Genomic DNA, 23,998 nt, shown 5'->3' with positions numbered 1-23,998 from the left:
GTACAACTTTACTCAACTCTCACAAGACAGCAATATTAGATGGAAACCTGTTAGATGACACCATCATAAACTTTGCTCAAAAGTTACTTAAAAAGCAGTTTCCGAACATTAATGGGCTCCAGAACACACTACTGCAAGCAAAGAAACAGATCAATGGAGAGAAATCACAACGAATGCAAGTGGTACATTGCCGTAGCAATCATTGGATCCTTGCCTCCACTGTCCATGATGATAACTCAGACAGGGTGATGATATATGATTCGCTGTATGATAATGTTGATCCTGGAACACTGACAGTCATACGTCATCTGTTTGGACCAACAGTTATGCCAGAAATTCTTGAAGTACAAAAGCAGCATGGTACTGCAGACTGTGGAGTCTTTGCTATTGCTTTTGCAACAGCTGTTTGTTTTAAACAGAAACTTGTTGTTCCTTTTCACCAAGGCTTGATGCGTCACCACCTGGTCCAGTGCTTTGAAAAGGGTGTTTGTTTGCCTTTTCCACTTCTACAGAATTCTTAACGTTTTAATGTACAGCATACTTAATTGTATTTAGCTATGTAAATAATTATTGCAATATTAATAAAATGTACATCATGACTTAAATCAGCAAAAAAATGTAACGAGCATGTAATGAAAATTTTACAGTTCCAGAGCACTTGTGATTCCTGCAGCACGAAATCCATTCTTTGCCAATGATGGGTTACTTTGCAAGTAACGGTGTGCTTCTACAAGCCATTCTGCTCCGACTGGTTTCAGCTTGCTCATATGCAGATCCACTGGAGTAAATTTCCCATTCTTGCAATATAGGTTTTCTACCTCACTTGAGTACCACTGTTGAAATTTCTTCCTTAAAAATTCTTTCACAGCTTTGTTCACCGACAAGTCCATCGGTTGAAGACGGTCAGTACAATTAGGAGGCACTTTAACAACGAAGATGTGATGAGAGTCCAACAAGGAAAATATAGCAGGGGTAATTTAACAACGAAGATGTGATGAGAGTCCAACAAGGAAAATATAGCAGGGGTAAGTTGGCCTTTAAACTCATCGTATATAGCCAGGGCTGGATGGTTAGGTGCAACTTTGAGGTCCTTCCTTTTCTTTTGGACATATGGCACAATTATGTTGTTTATATACTCTTTCATCTTGTCTTCATTACTCCAATGGTTGGGAGTATATGTGACATCCCAATCGTCTGGGAATACAAACCTTGGCAAGCAGGCCGTAGTCTTGCCCGTGTAAATCAACTGCACTGGCAAAAATTCACCAGCCAATGAAGCACAAAATACTGCCGTTATTTGGCGCTTATCATTGAGGCCAGCTAGTTCAACTCATTTCGACCCCTTTGGCTCCATGGTCCATTGTGATCCAGGGACAATGTTGATCCCAGTGTGGTCCCAGTTAAACACAAGTTCACTGGGAACCCTCATCATTTCTACCACAACCTTTATATCTAAAAGATACTGTTCTTTGAGCTCATCAAAATGCGATGGATCTATTTTTGCACTGGTACTAGCTTTTCGCTTTACATAATTCATGCGATCAAGCACAGATTTAGCCCAATGTCTAGTAAGTTTAATTGGACCTCCGTTATCATGGGAGAGCTTTTTATTGCCATGATTCAATATAGCTTCTCCAGCTGCCAAAACAACTGTTGTGGTAACAGCTCCTTTTCCATCACGTGTAGCACGAACGTAACTCTGAACTAGCTTGTCTAGATCGTTTCCTATTAACAGTGGTCTTCCTCGTTTCTTGCTGGGTAAACTGGTCACAACAATTTCTCCTGATTCCGCGTACTTCCTCCTTTCTGGCACTCCTTTATTGCATCACAATATTTAGACTTCCACGTACTAAGCGTACTGTCCTTTATCACCACACTAAATTCCTCACTATATCGACGAATGGCTGCTTGGTTCCCATGCTCAACAGCAAACTTAGCAACCTGAGCTGCCTGTGTAGATGTAAACCTACCATATTTTTCTCTGCTACGCTTCTTGCTGTTCTGTGCTTGGGTAACCTCCTCCACACTTTTATTCGCCTCCCTGATTGCCGTCGAGGGCATTTCTTTAGATAAAGCTCCATTGGGATCTGGTAACTTGCTAGAGATTGGTTTAAAATATCTATGCAAAGCCATAACGCTCATTAACTCAACGAATATTTCACACTTCTTCCTTACACGAGTCCTTCACGTAAGGTCAGAAATCGATTGTGGTGGTACTATATTTCGCGTAGTTGGATTTATATTCGAAGAGTTAAATTTTCGTAGAGAATGTGTTTTTCGAATATTTCGAAAATTAAACTCCTTCGAAAATAACCCATTATACGGTATTGTGTAAACGTACATTCCGCAAAATTCCTTTGCAGGTTTAAGGGTTAAACATGTTATATAGAAAAGCATGCCAGGTATTTGGATAACTGATGAGTTGTCCATTATATTATTAAATTATGTTGTTATTGTTCTGTTGTTGTTGTTCATCTTGTACAGGTAAAATTCAACCTCTCAAGCCAATATCGAACTACTGAAAAAAAACTGTATTGTATATTTTTGCCAACATGCACACATCAGATTATTTACCTAGCTTATTGCTGATACACATTTGTATGTTTGTTTTGTATTTATCATAATAGTGATGTATACAGGTATTATATGGAGGTATTTGATGATTGAGAACTCTTGTTGTAATGTATATTTCTATGGTTACAAGTCATGCTTTGGAAGAAAAAAAACTGTTACTTTTGTTTGTGTGAAAGGTAGGGTTTGGGGAATGTAGCATAGTAACGTTGTAGCCCCAGATTCTGCTTGTATCTTTAGCTTACAGCATCAAAGTGGCCTTGGTTTTGGTTGCTACGAAAGAATGACAAGTTACATGTATAATGGATCATTTGTAGTCTATAGCAATTTTTTAAAGTAGAACATTTTTGTGGCTTGGCAGCTGTTCACAAAATTTTCTGCCTTTAAATTTGAAGCTTGATCAAAAATGGTATGTTAGCACAAGATCCTGAAGGATCAAAATTTTGGACAGCAACAAACTGCAAATGTGACCAGCTTTGCCTTTTTCACACACAAAATTTGACCTTTTTGTTTTTTAACATCACAAGTTTTTGATCGTTACATTATATATAATCATCTGAAATTTTCCATGTATATAGTTGCAGTATCTGGCTCCATTATGATACAAGGAGTCATCTGTTATGACATTTTATTTGCTGGTATGTAAAATGTGTGGGAAAGGTCACAAATATTCCCTCAATAAAATCTGTTATCCAAATTTTCAACTACAGAAATGACTGCTCTATTAGAGTAGTGACTGTTCTATTAGGGTAATTGATTGATTCTGATATTTTAACCTTTCTTTATGTGTGCTAATTTACACACAGTTTCAGAGAAATGGATTTTTCAGACTTATAAACCACCCCTGGGGTTCAGATAACTGAGGTTCCACTGTATATGGTTTGTATGACACTACACAAAGTGTACAGAGAAACAGTCTTTATGTGAGTAGACATCCTCTCCACCTTAACTATGAAGAAATTTTATACTCTGGATTCTGTATTGTATTGCAATGTTCAAATTGCATATTGCATGGATTATAATGCAGTGCACAATGTTCAAACGAACAGAAAGTATTAAAGCAATCAAGATACTCTGAGCATTCGCTATATTTGTGGTCGCTTGGCTGTCCGATAAAGCAGTCACTATGATATCTTATTCATACAAATTTTGAGGGGCATATGTTTTGCGGTTGCTTGAAATTGATTGTCCACGAAATTTTCATCCTAGATTATTCCTCAAAAATAAAACGCTGACATTTGATAATCCATGAAATTTGAAAAATTGGTAACTCATTAAATTTATTACTTAACAATATCTCTGTATATCAAACCATTAAGATTTAATAATGACAGTCATTACATCTCGTAAAATTGAGTGTACATTTAACACTACTTCCTGACCAGCTTGGCTGTGATATGCTCCTTGTCTTGGATCCAGGGATGTGCCAGGTTTAAAATATTGGTTGCTAGAAGTATCACAGTGGAGTCTATAGAGCTGTACATTAATGTGTGAGGCCTTGTGTAAGTCAAGAGGTGAATTTGTAGTGGATAGTAAGTGATAATGGTGGCTATTTTTTGTTCAATCTTAACTACTGCCTCCGAATATTTCCCTTTTGAGATAGTCAAAGTAGTTAGTGATTTCTTCAAGATACTCAGAAAAAGTTATACCAAGAGATCATTCCTTCTTCACCATGCTGCACCTGTGATACCACTGGTCCGAAGTATTCTACCCACTGCATTAGGCAAACAATGTTGGAAGTTTGGGCCCTACACCATTTTATTTTTCTTCAGACTAATCAAACGCTACAACTTACACTAGTCATCTCAGCAGAGTGTTGAAATAATTCAATATTAATTTTACACCTCAGATCAATGTCGTTAATACTCCATGTGTCTCATGACCTTTACAAATGTTATCAACACAATGTCATCTGAACTTTCAACACCAAAATGATTTTTCCATTAGACTAGTTGATAATTTCATAAAACATTGCTTTACACACCTTTTAACATTGTTTATAAACTTATCTGAACACCATGATCCCCAGAGGTTTGATACCCAGTGAGGTTCACCTGAACTTTGCTGTCCAAGAAGGCAACATCAACTGGTGCTATGCCTGGTTGAATAATTGTTGCACGTAGTCAAATTGTCAACACACCCACTAGAGGTCCAAACATATTAGATGTTTTCATAACCAACAGACCTGAGACATCTGACACTGTAGATGGTATCGGTGATCATGAAGCAGTTCTTGTTGTCTCATCCATTGTAGCAAACCTCTCCTCTCCATCTAAAACAATAATTAATCTATCTGTGGGCTCATACTGACTTTAACATTATCCAAAGCAACATTCAAACACTCTGAGGACTTTCTCAATAACTACAGTATATATTCAACTTCGACTCCTGTTGATGTTTTATGGAATGAATTTCTGTCCATTTGTAACACCTGTATGGATTCAGTCCCAATTTCTTCCAAATGTAAGCACCCTTGGATCAATAAATTAGGAGACTGACCCACAGAAAGCAGCATACATACAATCAAGCTAGACTTTCAAACCTACCAACAGACTAGTCTAAGTAGATATTACGATCTCAAAAGACAGTCCCAGTGCGAATGTCGTACAGCTTTTAATAGATACGTATCCAACCTTGTTGATCTTAGCAAGAACACATTATTACTAAACGTTTGTGGACTTTCATAATAAAAGGCAAGATTCTGTTGGAGTGGGCACCCTCAAACATCAGGGTGAAACATTTGTGGATGTTACAGACAAAGCAAACCTCTTGGCAGATTATTTCTCATCTGTTTTCACCAATGAAGATGTCACTCACCTTCCTACACTATGTACTGATCCAACACCTAGCATACCACCAATTCAGATACATGTGGATGGCATATATCAACTACTATCAAACATCCAACAACATAAGGCATCTGGGCCTGACAACCTTCCTGCTCGTTTCTTAAAGAAGTGGCATATGAAATCTCCCCAGCCTTATCATTGATCTTCCAGGCTTCTTTAGATCAAGGTACACTACCAAGTATCTGGAAAACTGCGAAGGTAGTTCCTATTTATAAGAAAGGTAATAAATCAGACCCATGCAACTATAGACCTGTGTCCCTTACGGCACCAGCCTATTATGCTTTTAATTTTACCTATTATGCTATGCTTCAGTGCTCAAAAATTTTGCCTATTATGCTCAAAAGTTTTGCCACAGTTCCAATGTTTTGTTACTTTCTAATGGATAATGATAAACTTTTGCTTATGAACAACTGGTTAAATGTAAAAAGTACTTGTTGTGTATTAAGAATTTAGCTGCATTGTAAACTATAATAACAGTCATGTTAAATAACTGCTTAATGCCATATTAGTGGCATCAAATGTTCTATTATTGTAAGTCAACCTTTTTCTGTGGCATGCATTTTTACATACAGTATGACAATTATTCTGCCGATTATGCTAGCATTATGCTTGATGCTTTCAGGCACCTATTATGCTCATAATTATGCCGGCATAATAGACTGGTGCCTACCCCACACCCACACCAACATAAACCCATCCAAAGAAGAGCAGCCAGATTTTGCTACAATAATTTTTCTAGATTTAGTAGTGTAACAAGAATGATGTCATTAAATTTACCTACCCTCGAAGAAAGGAGAAACAAGTCTAAGATAACTACAATGTATAAGATAATTAATGGCAATCTAAGTATACCCACAAATGATTTTATACCTAATCATCGTCCATCAAGGGAAGGATATTATAAACAGCTTGACACTATGATTGACTCTTATAAATTTTCCTTTTTCCCTTCTACAATCAGACTCTGGAACACACTCCCCCCTTGTAATTCACTCCCCTACCTTAGATGAGTTTTGTACTAACCTGGACATTCATTATGATCACACCTGTGCACAACAATCTTTTTGATTTCTGCACAGTAACAAAGTATAATAATCTAATAACTGTAGTCCAGTAGAATTAAGGTTGGAGCCAGAAAAAAATTCAAAGAAAATTATTGTATGACATAAGTACAATGAATTGAAAATCCACTGCCCCTACCAGCTCAGCTCAGGCCAAGTTATTTTGGTATACTACACTGAAAAAGCCATTTGGCCAGCATCAATGTGATAAAAATCAAGTGCATTTCCGGTAACTGAACACCGAAACAGAGGCTGTTCGTGATCTTTGTAAGATTCAAATCATATTTAACTATACTTGCTTCATATGTACTCTGTCACACATATAGACAAATACATCATTTTTCCAGTGTCAGCTACAAAAAGTCACTCTGTAGAGAGTTACAAGCCAGAGATCAGCAAGAAAGAAGTCACCTGTAGGGTTCACCTACAAACAGGTCACTCTACCAGCAAATCACCTTGTGGAGGATTCAGCAACAAAAATATTTAAATCACCTCGTGCCACAAACAAATCACAGTGTAGAGAGTTCAGCTAAAAGTCATGATCACCTCGTAGAGAATCAAGTTATATACAAACAGGTCATCTTGTAACTAGAGTTTAGCTTTAACAAATTTACAAGTCACTGTATAGAGAGTCTAACTACATTGGAAGTCACTTTGTAAGAGAAATCAGCTACAAACAAGTAACCTTGTACAGTAGTTGTATGGATTTCTGCTACTGTGCTACAAGCCAGACAACCTACCTTGAATTACAAGAAAAATTTAGAAAGTGTTTTGTGCTTTTAACAGTACCATGCTAGTTTCAAATATTTCAGGTGCAATCATAAGGGTGATTTTCCAAAATTTGGTCACATATTACTGTATATAAACAAAATACAAAAGAGTTCCATTCTTGATCTCTTCCTTCTTTCTGCAGTAAAGAAAACAAGACAAGTAAAAAGCTCCAAAGCTGGCCACTGCAGGTCGCCTTTGCAGGATACAAATACAAAACAAGGTGTGATATCTATACAAAAATAGTCAAGCTGTGAAAAAGGGTGCAACCCTCAAAAAGTCAGGGTGAGAAATGATTTTAAACCTGATAATGCCAAGAAATGGCTGTGATGGTAGGTTGATGGCAAAAAAAAATTAATAATGACAATTCTGATGAATTTGGTGCCAACTCCTAGTGAAACTAATAGGCTAGAGGAAAATAGATAAATAGAAAATAGCATAATAGGCTGGAGTGTTATGCCAGCATAACGCTAGTGGATATTTCATAATTCTATGAGAATAGATTGATACTCTCTAATAGAACAGTCACTTTGTAGTAAAATACTCTAATAGAGAATTCACTGATTAAAATGTTCCAAGTTAAATTGTAAGAATGTGTTACCATGATTTTTCATGGGCCATGAAATGCTTGCATGTAAAACATCAGAATTTCATGGTATTTTCATGGCACTGCAGAGATTTCATGGGTGCAGTACCCTTGAAATCTGTAAATTTCATAGGAAAACTCATGGGGATTTTCATGCATGGACAATTTTCATGGAGATTTTATATGTGGCATGATATCTGGTAGTGTTACATGTATCGATGAAGGAGTAAAGAATTGGAGTGGAGGTTGGACGGGGGTGGTGTGTGTATGATATTTTTTGTAGTATAATACACTAGTTAAGGAATCTTCACTGTTATACTGTAATGGTTCATTGCAGAGAAATCTTTAAACTTTGTTAAATTTACTGGAAACTGATCACAATTCACTTTACTTGTATACTTGAAACATAGTTTTCTAAATTGTTTGATATTAGTGTAAACAAAGATCATAATGAAAAGAAAACTATGCTTGAACTATGAACTCCAGAAAGTTATTTAATGTTCAGTATAATGTTTGTTCATGGATACATATATATAATAATTATAGTGTACATATCATTTTAATTTGGTTCTCTTTTCACTAGGATAAGTATGTGCAATTTAAGTTTGTCGTGCAACCATTTAGTCTGTCACAGTCGTTCAAATCAAATGATGAATGTGATTCGCTTAAAACAGATGTACTATATGCTACTACTACTAGTTACAGGCTTGGTAAGTATCACCAACTGTACAGTATATTATGTGTTACCTGATGATCATCACGAGGCTACTAGTAATGATACCAACACACTGCAACACTACCTCATGAACAGTGATACTTACTTCACTTCTCATGCTCACTTCATATTCCTACCAGGTGACCATCACCTTTATAAAACACTTTTGGTCCAAGGTGCTTTTAATATAACTGTTCAAGGAAGTAGCTCACGGAAATCATATGCCACAGTAATTTATTGCACTACTAGAGCACATGTCGCTATTATCAGTTCTCACAATGTAAATATAAAATTTCTTAGCATAAGGAGATGTGGATATTCTAATGCAAATAACTTGCGCATTTCTTTGTACATTTTTAACTGTTCAAATGTTGTACTAAAGAATTTTTTGATTGCTTGTCAGTCTCGTCAATGCGGACTGGCAATAATCAATGCTTATAAAAGTGTGGGTTTACTTTACTTCAAGTCATTTGTTTATTGCACACAACAGGACCAGAAGTAACAGTTTCATGACAATATATGACAATCATCACATACAACGTCCTAGGTTTTTACAGAATGCTATTGTAATTCATTTACATGAGCACTCTATTGGAATCATAATACAATTATTAATCATTACACTGAAAGGAGATAAAGCTATAAAAATAGTCTGCTTGCTTTCCAGAGGTAAAAATATAATCACTTTTACAAGAATAAAAGTAATCGGGATAATAGTTAAAGAAGAATTTTTTGCAGTGAGAACAATGATAAGTTCTGATCATATCTACAGTAATTAAATAGCTACTGTGATTAGGTTTCATCAATGTCATTTTGAGAATATAAATAGCAAAATTCAAAACAACTATATCCAGCTTTATTTACAATTACAGAAAGCCATTATTTTCAAAGTTATTTGTTTTTGTATTTTACCATTTCAAAGTGTAATTTTGTGAATACAAGTTCAGTTATGCTACTTAAAACACACTTGGAAGCAAATCACAAATATCCACTCTACTTCTAACTGTCAGCAATTCTTCATTTTCTGCAATCCAAGATACTAAATTTGTGATATGGACAGGAGGTACCTGGTGCTAGAAGGACCAGTAACTTTTACAGAGATAAAAAGTGAAACATCCATAATACAATTTGTTAAAGGTGCTATAAGTTTGTTTGGTGAAATAACATTTTCATTTAATCAGGCATTTGCTTGTATTATGACAGATTACATCACTATATTTGAGAATACCATGCTAAATATTACAGCAAATAACTTTTCAGTTGTATTTTGTACAGAAGATATGTTTATGACAACTAAAGTTGATACACTGTGCACATTTCAGTACATCACAAAACAAGCAAGTACAGATGACCAACCAGCACTTAGAGTACAACATTATAACTACTCAATTTTGTTGCAAGATAACATTGGAAAGCTGGTGTCAAACAGAAGATATGCATTTTCACATTGTGACTGGATGAGTGGTTCAGTTTTTATCAATAAATCAACACATTATACACACTGTCAACAACTCTATGGCACTTGAATGGACTGCTCCTTCCCGTATTTGTTACTGTAGAAATGACCAACACTACAATTGCTCCTCTAATGAACTGGGATCGGTTTACCCTGGACAAACATATAGTTTAAAATTGTTAAGCATTTTCCCCTCAAACCTCAACAGTATGATTACAGTTGATAATACTCTAAACAGAGTATGCAAAAGTCATAGTATAATAGATCAATTTTTTCTAATTCCTAACACCTGTGTGATAGTCAGTTATAATATATTACATAAGAAAGGAGGGCACTGCAATATATATTTACAGGTATCAATTACAGCATCAAAACATAGTGTGTATCATACTTTTTTCCCAAAATGTTTTGCCAGGAATTTTATCAAAGTATATAAAATAAATATCCTGCCATGTCCTCTAGGGTTTACACTGAACAAATTGTTAAAAATCTGTCAGTGTGATCCAATTTTAAAGCCGACAGTAATTTCAACTGACAGTTGCAACATCGACACTCAAACAATTCTACGATCAGCCAGCAGCTGGATAACAGGAAGAACAAATACTGTCACACTTATCAGGTCTCCTCAAATTGTCCATTTGACTACTGTCTACCTCACTCATAACACCTCAACCTCTCCAATCCTGACTCTCAGTGACAGTTTAGCAGATCAGGTGTGTTGTGTGGAAGATGTAAAGAAGGCCTCAGTACTGTGTTTGGTACCTCACTATGTAAACAATGCTCAAATTACTGTCTGTCTCTATTCATCCCTTTTAATCTTTCAGGAATTGTTTTAATCATCTTTCTATTCATTTCTAATTTTACTGTTGCTGATGTAAGCATAATTTTCTATGCTAATGTTGTCGGTATAAACGGTGCTGTATTTTTTCCAAATTTCAAGCAAACAAAATATGTATATTCAATTATTTCTTTTTTAAACCTTGATTCAGGCATTGAAGTTTGCTTTTACAATGGTATGGATGACTATGCTAAAATGTGGCTGCAATTAATATTTCCCATTTACCTCTTTTTCATTGCTACATTACTCATCATAACAAGTCAGTACTCTACTAAAATACAGAGGCTCACTGCACACAGAGCACTATCAGTTCTTGCAATACTCTTCCTATTATCTTATACTAAGGTATTACGTACTGTATCCAGTGTCTTGTTCTCTTACTCCACAATAACTAACCTTCCTAACAAGAGCACTACACTGGTGTGGTCTGTAGATACAGTAGTTAGATTAAAATTCATTGTTCTGTTCATTGTGTGCCTTGTTCTATTTCTGATACTATTACTATTCAATACACTCTTAATATTTACAAGGACACTATCACATTTTCAGAGTATAAATCATTTTAAGCCTCTACTTGATGTTTACCAAGGTCCATATAAGGACAAATTCTATTATTGGACTGGTTTACAACTATTATTAAGAGCAGTATTTTATGGAACGTCAGCTCTTGACAGGAACACTAATATGATGATAGGTATTGTTATACTTGGAGTAATGGAATGTGTGCATGGACCATATTTTCCGTTTAGAAGCAAAATGAATAATCAACAAGAGCTAATGCTACTTCTGAACATTCAAGCTCTTTTTGCAGTTTCAATTTACACAACTTCTAACTCAATTGTAGTCAACATGGTATTGCTATGCTACAGTTTGTGGTATTTACACTTTACCAAAGAGCCTTATATGGAAATGCTATAACACTAGTATGCAAACTTTTGTTTACATGGTTTAAATTTTTCAGTTTTGCCGACACACGTAAACTTGATGAATCTCACCAAGCCTTAGAACTGTATAATACAATACCTGATGTTGCGTATAACTACAAAGAGTTCCAAGAACCATTAATTGGATAGGACAAATGATATGTACATAACTATATTACAATTCACAGCAGATTTTTCTTCCAAAGTTTCTACACTATAGCTTATTAAATTAATGTTTAGTCCACCTTAGTTGTTACACTACAGTATTTTAATTATATGCTACACTGATATCAATATGATAATAAGTTGTTGGGTTGTATAAAAGGATATTTATTTGTCGCTACAGTACATGTAATAAAGAGGGGATTATTATTTTTGCAAATTACCCTCATTAATAAGCTTCATTATGATCCCTAATTCCCTATTGCATAGAATTAATGCTCTTAAAATGTGCAAATGAACAATCTCATCATGTTTTATGAGCAACACGCCATAGGCATGATCCTATAATAACCTTTTCAATAGAATGCACTTGGGAAATACTGCATTCATTGATTGTTCTATTAGAGCATTTGATTGTCTTTTAGAAATTTTCTTTTCTTATTTGTATGTGGTGATTGCAGGAAGTTTTGCTCTAACTATTGCATTCATTACAGCCAATATAACACATTCAACATTGCAGATACATAATTCATAAAAGTCTATATAATTATCACAATTTCTTGTTACTTGGATAATTATAGTGTAAAGCTGGTTTGTCACGGAAAAATCAGTCCAGGTAAAATTGGTCCAGCCGGACTGATTTTGGATACCAAAACTGTCTCTGCCATATTGAATTTGGCTGACCAAGTTTAGTTCAGCTGGGCCATATTTGGCATCCAAAATTGGTCTGGCCTGATCAAAAGTGTTCCAGGCAAGTGCGAATTCTATGAGATGGTCATATTAAAGTTATTAGTAGCTAGTTTGAGTTCATTTCTGATTTGAGCATGCAATTCCAAAGAACATCACGTCTACCCAGTATCTTCTGAGAAGAAACTAGACTGAATGGATGTGAATAGTTATATATATACACTACTAGTGTTTGGCGAAGCCAATAATCCCAGCCATTCTCATACACAATACCAATAAATGGAATGACAGCATGCAGCGGTTTGTTCCCTACATGTTCTTATATGTTGATGATAAGAGTTTGCTTTTTTGACCATCACAACAATGTAACTCAATTACCAGTTTTTCACTCAGATTTTCAAAACTTGATGAGGGCGGGCAGTTACTATTTGTGACCAAATTTTGGAAAATCACCCACATTGTTGCACATGAAATTTTATGTTTAGGGTGATGCTGTTTAGTGCAGGGTCCAGTTTTAAAATATTTCAAAAACTTTTTTGTAATTCAAGGAATTGAAATCTTTATAAGTGGACTTACACCAATAAGTTTATTACTTAATCATTAAATACTTTACGTGTCAAACGCACCCATACGGGTGACTTTCCAAAATTTAGTCACATTTTCCAATCCTGCATGGCTTTAAAGCACATACACAGATCAGTATACAGCTACACCTGTACTCATTAGCTGTCTAAATGTAATATAAAAGTAACATCAGTAATTTGGTTGCCTGGATGAGATTGTAATGAGGTCTCAACAGTCAACACACACACACACACACACACACACACACACACACACACACACACACACACACACACACACACACACACACACACACACACACACACACACACACACACACACACACACACACACACACACACGCACACACGCACACACACACACACACACACACGCACGCACACACACACACACGCACACACACACACACACACACACAGAATGGCTAGCAAACACAGAAAAAGCAAAATTAATAAGTCTACTACTCCTACAATTACACTACCACTACTAACTAAGGGCAAAGGGATTTGTATGCATTAATTTTATGAGATAGTATAATCAATTTCTGTTGAACGCTAGCTACCTAGCTATACAGTGGAACCTCTCTATTATGGACATTTTGGGACCCTTATTGATTTTTTATTACAGACATGGTGGCTACTTTTTGCTGTAATATAGAGGTTTTCCTCTTTCAGAGGTAAAAATGTATTAACCAGATCTGTTGGGACAAAAATCCTTATTATGGAGGTTTGTTCAGTCTATTGTGTCCTTAATTCGGGGAGTTTAATTTGTTATAAGAAAGATTCCACTGTATGTGCAGGCATGGGACAGTTAGCTTGTTGCATCGGAATATTAAATCACAACAGTTACAACAAATCATGCATGACACATAAAACAGCGTTAGAGTTTTTAAGTTCAAGGGTTCTGAAATTGTCACGTGACTATTAGCGTGCGCCCTAAAGCTATAACACTGCTTTCTGTAGGCATTTTCAGAAATCTATTAACTATATAGCTACAAACTGGATGGCGCCTGGTTTTTAGAAGTAGCACAGCATCAACTTGTTCGTCACAGCATAGATATTCTAGACTACCCATCTATGGTCACAGCATAGGTCACAGTACACGTCTCGGTACACGTTTTGTCACACTGAGGTTCTGTCAAAGTTTTTCAATTAACATTCCTGTTTCGACCGGCTTTGGTTCAGTAGCCAGTACTAGCCACTTTGCAGTTTCGCGTCAGTGTCGAGATCGTGTGACAATCGATAGAAACTGTTCAGTGTGTTGAGGACTAAGGGTACCCGGTGAGTGGTGATTGTAAATTTTCTGTTGTGTCTTCAGTAATTCCCCGGTTCCCCCCACTGGCGCGACCTTTCCCTCTCGATTCCTCGTATTGTTTTGTATAAAGAGATCGAAAGGGTAGGATGGCATGCTGCGCGACAGGTTGTCTCTATCAAGCTCATTAACTTTTAGCTCCAGATCAGTCACGCCAACACCACCTACGTACACCAGATTTCAAGTGATTTGTCGTCATGCCTTATAGGGGATTAGTAGCATGACGTTGTGACCTACAAACTATAGATCAGAACCATCATTATTGATGTAAAAGGTATGAACAGTACACTCGTTTATTTAATATACTATATAAGTACGTTGGCATAGACACACTACTGATAGCCACAGGGTGGGGCCCTGGCAAGCAAGGGGTATGTGACCTCTACAAATCATGTACGCCCTTCAGTTCCAAATCACAAATCTCCAGCGAACGCCCACGCAAGTAATTAATGCTGCTTGAAAACTAGTCTCGAAAACATATTTATAAACAATACAAGCTTACAGTGATACAATACTAGTTCTTAATCAAGAACTGATGTCCTTCAGAACCCAGTAATAGCCTTAGAAATCACACTATGGCAATAACGCGTAACGTTTCAAATCACAAATCCAATTTCAAATCACAAATCAAGTTTCAAATCACGTACAAATTTGCGAAGGTGTCGCACCCCTTGCTGGCAAGACTTAATACAGCTCACAAACTCTATATTGCTAGCAGACACCTTGCCATCTCTAAAGGAACAAAACTTTGCCAAGAGAAGCTGGACACTTTCTCAGTACAGTGTTAATTTGAAAATGGTGCTACTCTGGAAGCCGAATCAAAGTTGTGAAACCGGCTTCTGTTGGGATTTCATCCAGGCCAGCTCTCATCTGTAATACGAGCTTCCCTGCCTACTCCATTAAATTACGTTGCTGGCACATACAAACAGGAGTGACCTGTTCTCTTTCTCAGTTGCCTCATCCTACCTCACATCATGTGTTAAATGGTTGTCCTGTAGCTTTGTAACAAGGCAGATATCGTACTGTATAGTAGGGACCACAAAGGAGTAGGCGTGGCCCACAAAACAACACCCAAAACCAGCCTCAATATTCCCCTGACGACAATGAGGCAGTATTGGGTAGGTAAAACTAAGCCCAAACAAGTCAACCAGAAACGCTTTCAACAAGTTGCTACGAAATTTAAATATATATATATATATATTTAACGGAATTGATTGAGTAACTGACTGATGCCTCAGACAAGTGTAACTCAATAGCGGCTGAGGCTACGGGCTTAATTTTTCACTGTTCGACATTGTTTTGGCCCGAGATGTGCCTTTTGGCATACCACAGTATATACAATGCATTCTTCATGGACTTACCAGTGTCCTCCTTTGTGTCCCATTCATCTTTGCTGACAGTGAAAAGTGTCGATTTTGCGGTAGCACATGATGGCTTCCCTTTGTAACAGAAATTGTCCATATTTTTCATAGTGGATATTTTAATTGCAGAGGTGCTTTTCGAGCAGTTCTTGATTCGTACTACTGTGTAACAGGTTGAACATAGCTGATGATGAAGCATAATGGCTACTTTACTTTTCAGATGTAACTGGGGCACGCGGCACAATATTTTTGGGTATGTGTGCTATTCGAACAGTTCGAAATGCTGTGTAACGGGTTGAACATAGCTGACAACAAAGCATAGTGGATACTTCACTTAATTGATATACAGTACCACTCAAATGCAATGTTGTCTCTCGAGAGTGCGAGCAATTAAAAAGCTTACTAATTAAAGGGCATGGCACCTGTTTCACTCACAAGTATTCATCCGTTTTGTATAGGATGAATACTCGTAAGCAAAATTGGTGCCATGCCCCTTTAATTAGTGAACTTTAAAATCACTTGCACTCTCTCGATACAACGTTGCGTTTGAGCAGTACCATAGCTGGGTTGTGCGAAGCCATTTCTTTCGCATTATGTGTGGGTTCAATAGTCATAATAATTATTACAAAAAAAAGTTAACAAACAAGTACACAAAAAAATTTGGAATTTTCAACTAGAGTAGGGACCATAGCACATCAATAAAAAGTACTGAAACAAGCTGGAGTAGTACACGATAATAAATCACAGTAAAACAACAAGAAGTGTTATATCCCTACTGTGCAATTCTGTTATGACATCTTGAGCACAGTAGGGATATAACATTTCTTATTGTTTTACTGTGATTTAATATTGTGCACTACAACTTATTTCTGTACTTTTTATCGATATGCTATATAGTCCCTACTCTAGTTGAAAATTCTATATTTTTGTGTACTTGTACTTATCGTCATGATGCTGTGTTATTATGCCTGATGGCTGAACTGCAAGCTTGTCTAGGCAATGTCAAAATATTTGCTGATTTGGATGGCAAACGTGCATCAGTCCTTCCACAATTCTACCTGCTTTACTAGTATGCCCTTACCCGCCTGATATAGTTGTGTATAATGAAAAACTGAAAACCATGTCATTAACCTGCCCATTAAATTATCATGCTAACCAACAAGTATCAACAAATACCTGCTGAGCTTGATCGCTTGTGCTTCATGAGTCAGTACTAAATAGAGCAGCAGCAATTGCTATCACTGTGTCCCAGCAAATATTCTTTGCTCAAAGCAACCTGCAGACTTGGACTAATTAATTTATTTTAATTGTGTGTTTTTTTTTATCCATCCTTGCCATGCCTACTTTGACTTTGATTTTTGTGGTTTCATGTGACCAAGGAATTGTACATATTATTTAACACTTCATCTAATTTGATGGTTTCAAAAAAGAAATAAATACATTTGTAACATGTCCAGCTTAGCTAGGCAATCCAATAGATCTCAGTCTGGGGAGGCTCTTATAAACAGGAGACAGCAACACAAGCAGCCTGGGATCTTTATAGTTTTCTTTGTCACTTGGTCAATGGAATTAAGATCAACAGTTAACCCAGAAAGCTGAAGGTCATGTTGTAAAGAGTCGTATCAATCTTCCTTCCGAGCTCTAGCAGCCAGTAGATGTTACTGGGTATTAGTGGGGATATAGTCAGTTCAAACAAACAGACGGAATTATTAGAAACCAACACCAAGTCGGGCCTACTAAAGGTAAAGGAAAGGGGATGGTGCTAGGAGGGCTGGTACTAGCAATATAGCCTAGAAGGTCAGCGTAAATGTTGCCCATGAACAAGAATCTATAAGACTGCATCATGTCTCCAGGTGTATTATACGTACAGTGTACCTGAAGAGCAACAGGGTATCCAGTCAAGATATGGTTGTTGTGGGTTGGGGAGCTTAAAAAATACAGTTAGTAATGATATTTTATCCAGCCAGGTTCATAGGAGTTGGTAGAGTGTCTCAACTAGCACATATAGTAGGGCAATCGCAGTACAATAAAAAATCTACTGTAGTGTACATACTATGTTATATGTGTATCATGCTGTAGTATTTTGATGTACTTGACATGCACATATATATTATAATTATATCATATCCTCAATATGAGGTTTGTGCATAATTAATTATACAACCAAGTACTAAAACTGATAAGTTGAGATTACATCATAAACAAATTAATAATTGTGACCGGGCCTGCTAAAACAGGGTATGTGGACACAAACTACACCCTGTCACACTACAGGTCATAGCTCAGTACTGGAACAGACTATTTGCATTCTGTAACTTGCATCATAAAGCCAATTAAATGCTCACCAAGGGCTAAACATTTCGTTGCCATAGCATAAAGGTGTAAAACGTTATGAGTCAAGGAATATGACAAAGTAGGCAAAAGTCATGTGCCCACATGGCATGTTTTTACAGGCTCAGTCACAATTATTAATCAATGCTTGACAAAATTACAAGGCCTAGCTCTATGTACTAACCAGGATTAATCAATGTTGACCGAAGATGCAAGCATATAATAATATTACTACGCTTCTTCCTACTGGTGACTGAAATGTTATGACCATTTTTATTTAATGCTGATCAAAACATGTGACGTGAATCCCTGACGTACTTTCTCCACGATTTACTCATTGATCAGAGACAACGAATCTTGGACTGGAAAGCAAATGTACATCTAGTTAGTGTTAATTAGTTACACGTATTCTACCACAGCTGGTTGATTACAGGCTACCATTAAAATTAATGTCACTAATACCAGGTTTTGCCAGCTCATTAGCCTGTTGGGGAGCCGGAGGGTACTTGCAAGATAATGTACAGTAAGAAGCAAGTCTCTTATGACAACTGTATCGAGATACTCTAATAGAGCAGTCACTTAGCTAGCTGTAGTAAAGCATACACTTTTAATCACCCACACGGTTCCATCTTTGGTTAGCTACCCTATAGTTCAAGAAGTTAGCAAGAAATTAGACTTGTATTGCAGACATACCCAGATTGATAGATACACACTCTGATAAAGCAGTGACGTACCCTAATATAGCAGTCAGTTTCAAGCCCTTAATTTTGTTGTAGCCTACAGTTAACAATACCAGCTACGCTGGTGTAATGCAATTGTATAATACTACTGTTTACATTGCACCACTGGGAGTAGCTACTGTTGTGTGCTAGCTACACACCATATATGCATTGCCCTTTTGTTAGGTTATCCTGTTGGTACATGTACTCGGTTGTATGACCTGGTCATGGATAAATAATAATATAAGTATGTATATTGATCTGTATAGCTGCTACACTGGAACACTGGAATGGCTTTCAGGCATCTCTATTACGTAAGTGATGGTAGTTTGTGGTATACAGTAGATGATTGTGTCATGGGTTATAGGATTTTGATAGAAAATTGGAACAAGCTATACGAGACGATGATGTTCAGGCTGTCAAAGGTTTAATGGAGGAAAGAAAACTTGATGTCAACTATATTATAGAAGTGAGTTACTTTAACTTGTATACTCTATAATTAGTGATTGTAAATATTGGTATGTACATGTATAGATCCCTGAAGTACATACGTATTTATGTTTATAAAAAAATCTTGTCATTATAACTTGAGAAGCTGTTATTATGCAGGTCAGTAGGTTATCTTGGTCAGTGATGCTGACCGAGTTTCAACCTATATACTTACGTATGTTCCTATTATAAGAGTGATTAACAGTCAATAGAACTAAGTAGATACATTTTTATAACACTCATATACAAAGTCCTAATATTTTGCATAGGCAGCAGAAGAGAGTGTGGGGGGAGGGGGTGGAACCTCTTCCATTACTCACTATCCTTTTACATATAGTAGTCATAGCCAATAAAACACTTGTGATCATGCTCTACAGGTTTTTCGCTTTACCATCCACTTACGTATATATGTATAAAAGCCATGGCCCGAAGGTGGCCATAATAGACAGGTCCCACCATATATGTTAACTATACAGTGCACATGTTCATGTTACCTTACGTATTATTTGCTTTACATATTATTTGCTTGTTCATTTCATGTTGATTTTGCCCATTCTAATGGACACATAGAGGGTAAGTTTTGTTTGTAGTATCACTCATGCCATCCAAATAACATGACTTACTGTATTACATACTACATATTATCCACCTATTGATATTATCCCCTACTACGCCCTTCCTGGGATCATTAGGGGATGTTGGCTAATATGATCTATTAAAGCCATTGACAGTAGACTCAAGCAATAGCCCGGGCCTCTATTTGAGACCAGGGGTTTATTTTCCAAGGATGCTGGAAACTCCCTGGCTTCTAATTGAGACAGGTGTTAAATTGAATGCGGCTTTTATACAAGGAAGTACAGTGAGAGCACAAACCTCTCCTGTGTGTTGTGTTTAGATTTTTAGTCAAATAATTACAGACATCTGTTTTTCACTGTTTGTGCATCAAAATGTCAATACTGTTGCTGACAACAATTTTTTAGGTTGTTATGCAGGTTTCAGATACATGTTTTTAGCACTTAGTTGTGTATGGAATACAGTTTCACTACCAGCTAAGTTTCACACAGTAATTGAAGACTAGTGATAAAGTTTTAGGCTGGTGCTGACTCTTTAGTGCTAGAAAATCCAGCACAAAAATCTTACTGTACATTTTAAGTTTCTTGTGTTTACCAGTTTAGCTATAATTTCATTTTAAAGTAGCTTGAAGGAGCATATATACACTTTAAATATCTTGTATGCATACCTTGACCATGTTGTATTTCTTTATTTTTTACATGTTTATCAAAACTCTTGGACATGTATACAGGATGTAAGTTTGTATGCAGTAAATGTTATCATACTGTACAGCAAATATGTACGTACTGTGTGTATAAGGGAACATTTGAGGTTAATTGTTTCCTACCATTAAATATCACCCAACTAATCTCTCCTTCCTTTTTAATAGTGAAAAGTAAACGTTTAATATACCACTGGATTCGCCTTTTCATGCAGAGTAAGAATATGTGTTTATTAATCTCCATTAATGTACAGGCTCAGATATGGTTATTGTCATACTTATCTTTGTGTGTCTTTCTGTACCACAAAGCAAACTAAAGTTGTGTGTGTTTGTTTACATTGTGGTAAAACGTAACTTTATAATTGCTGTTTCTAATCTTAAACAGCCAGTTTGCTTAGCAAACATAAGTGGGCCAAAAACTGTACTTTGATGAATGCCCCAGTCCATGGTGAACACAATGACACAAGTCCCAGTTGTGTAGCATGTTACACTTAATTGTGACATGAGTACCTGTAGTTTAGTCATTGTAATTGTTTTGCTCTTCCTGCTGTCTATTGCTATGTTTCCAAAAGTGCAGATAAGGCTGAAATTTTAACAGATCATTGGATTTTTGGTCTAGACAACAAAGAAGTTATAAAATGAAGTTTGAGAAAAATGCATATAATATTATAGATTTGAGTATAAGAAACATATCAGAGTAGAATTGAAAGTTGAGTCTTTGATCTGGTCAGCCTTCATGAGGACAACTACTTAAGTAGCTCTGTCATTTAAAAACATTCACAATCTCATCGCAGAGCTTTTGTATGTATCTCATTGTAAAGAGTTAAGCTACTGGTATGAAGCTAAAATATAGGCTTAACACAATCTTTTATTTTATACTGACTGTTTGTACGTACATGTGGCTTGCTTATATCTAATGTTTTTGTACATACTGCATAAAATTAATGTATTGTGCTCATAAACATGCTAGAATGTTATTTATATTTTGTATTTTTTCTTTCATGTTGATTTCGTTAATTCCAACAAACTCATAGGTGGTGAGTTACCATAATTCCTATCTTACTTGTCTGCATGAGTACCTCAGTATACATAGTGGCTTCAACATTCATATTTGTATGTATATGTGCTACCACATAAAGTGACTATATATGTGTCCCCAGCTGCTGCTGTGGGTGCACCATCTGGATTCCTAAAATTGTTTTTCATAAAGTTTGTGTGTGCGTGCGTGCGTGCGTACGTTATTTTTATTTATTTATACTAAACAGTTTGCAAATCTCCAAAATTGAGTATTTATGCACAGATACAAACAATTACACAAAAGTTATACAGTAGCTGGGTTATTGCAAACATAGTTCAATATTTTCTTCTTAAAATCTTCTACATTCATTGCTTCAATAACTATAGCTGGTAAACTGTTCCACATTTTAACAACATAATTTGAACAACATAATTTGAACAACATCTGTTCACAGTGTTAGAATTGTGTGGAGTATTCAGTCACACGATCTCACGTTTCATGATCGTTATCTTCAAATTTATGAATTTAGGTATTTATGTATATGGTCGACCACGTTCAGATATCTTTACTAGACTGATCATGTTTTCTTATGACTAACATTGAAATGGGATATGTAATTCTACATTATTTTCATCTACTCTTATTTAACCTTCGAATGAATAGAAAACCTTGTAAGTTTTAAATGAGAAATTAATATTGGTATCCCTGATGCTACTGGACAACTAAATATTCACACAATGTCTTGTTCTTAGACTCCTTTTCAGCAATGTCCAAGTTATTAATGTAACTACCAGTATGACATTTCACAATGGTTATAGCATTCCATTGTGGGCCATAATTACTGAAAATTGTGTCGTACTGACAGAATGCTACTTATCTGTACATGCAGGCATACGTAGATACAAAATAAAGACATGTAACCTGATACAGTATGCTAAACTACAATACTACGTACTGTATGTATGTATGTATGTACTCACATTATTCTGTACAGCACCATTTATAGTGTGTTCGTGTTGAGCTGAATCCTCAAAAACATTTAATAACTCTTGGATGCAATTACACACGATCTTGAAATTTGGCTCATTTGCAGTACTGCTTGATCCGCTAAAAATATTTCAAAATCTTGTTGTTCAAATGTTTGACATAATATTTACGGCCAATCAAAATTTTCACAATACATTTCCTATGGAGAAGCCACATAAGTACAGTGTCCATTAGAGCCCTTTCCCGAACTTGTAATGGAGCCAAAGCGTACGTGTCTGTTGTTGACACCTTTGCTGTTACCAATATTCATCTGGTTGGCAGAACTGTTAACTCTGTTGAGAAAAAACCCACTTTTAATTTTTAGCTGTTTTTCAGGGTTCAGCTCAACGTGAACATACTATAGGTACTACATGTACGTATATACATTTTTTTTTAATTTCATGTTGGCTGCACTGAATCTGACTGCTGACTGCTGTATAGTATGTAAGTTGCATATGTGTATGTTTCATGACATGTGTATAGTATGTATATTACATGTTGATATTGTGATGAATTGTTCCATGATAGCTATCATCATACAGTACGGTAGTACTGTGTATTAGGGATTATAGTGTTTTGGGTTTTCTTGCCCTTTAAAATCACCCAAAAACAACCTCAGTTTTCCTTCAAAACAGCTTGGCAAGCATGACCAATCCCAAACATGCCTTCAGGATGACCCCAGATCTTTTCCATAAGTTTCTATGAAATTTTAAAAGTTTCCTATTTTCTACTACAGTGCCTTCTGCCAACCATAACTTGATGATGGATAAGGCTATGGGCCTGATTTTTGTTTTCTGTTCAATGTCACTTTGTCTTGAGACATGCCTTTTTGCCAACCGCAGTATCGTATAGCAAAAAACTTTGGTGGTAAACAACTTTGGCGAATTTTACGAATAGTGTTCAATTCGCTAAAGTTTTTTTTCGTCAATTATTTTAGATGATCACACGAGGACATGAGTAACTAGAACTTGAGATGAAGGTCAGCACGCAATAAAGATCAAGCTGACTTTGGAGATCTTGATCTTCCTAGGAATGTTTTCCACAGTTGTAAGCACTCCTTGGGATAGCATTTCCAACCGGCTTCCCGTGCGCACGTCAGTTAGTTCATCGTTTCGTGATGGGGGATGATGGATTTAGCCAAATACTTTGATATACATGATAACCTCTGCTACGGAGTTCACTGAAAAAGTAAATACGGTTGCTCTCGGCATCGCAGGAGAATCACGCCTTTGCTAGCATGTTGTTAGATCAGTAGCTACAAAAGTACTG

General features: G+C 36.3%; 1 protein-coding gene and 1 long non-coding RNA gene across 2 annotated transcripts in view; both read left to right on the top strand.

Annotated features, from left to right (window-relative positions):
* The window catches only part of LOC136246425 (uncharacterized), a 32,495-nt gene extending 29,809 nt beyond the window's left edge, over positions 1-2,686 (top strand). Inside the window, exon 14 of the mRNA XM_066037850.1 lies at positions 2,485-2,686. Within this exon, the coding sequence (XP_065893922.1) occupies positions 2,485-2,522 (38 nt within the window). The 3' untranslated portion in view covers positions 2,523-2,686. The remainder of the gene's footprint in view (positions 1-2,484) is intronic.
* An 11,635-nt stretch (positions 2,687-14,321) lies between these two features.
* On the top strand, positions 14,322-19,395 carry LOC136246451 (uncharacterized). The gene is made up of 3 exons (XR_010696425.1): positions 14,322-14,481; positions 19,193-19,237; positions 19,291-19,395. It is a non-coding gene; the product is annotated as an uncharacterized lncRNA (long non-coding RNA).
* Positions 19,396-23,998: the final 4,603 nt, after the last annotated feature.

Source organism: Dysidea avara, chromosome 2 (genome assembly GCF_963678975.1).
Source record: "Dysidea avara chromosome 2, odDysAvar1.4, whole genome shotgun sequence".
Lineage (NCBI taxonomy): Eukaryota > Metazoa > Porifera > Demospongiae > Dictyoceratida > Dysideidae > Dysidea > Dysidea avara.
Note: the sequence above shows the minus strand (reverse complement) of the source record. Positions and strands in the feature narration are given on the sequence as shown.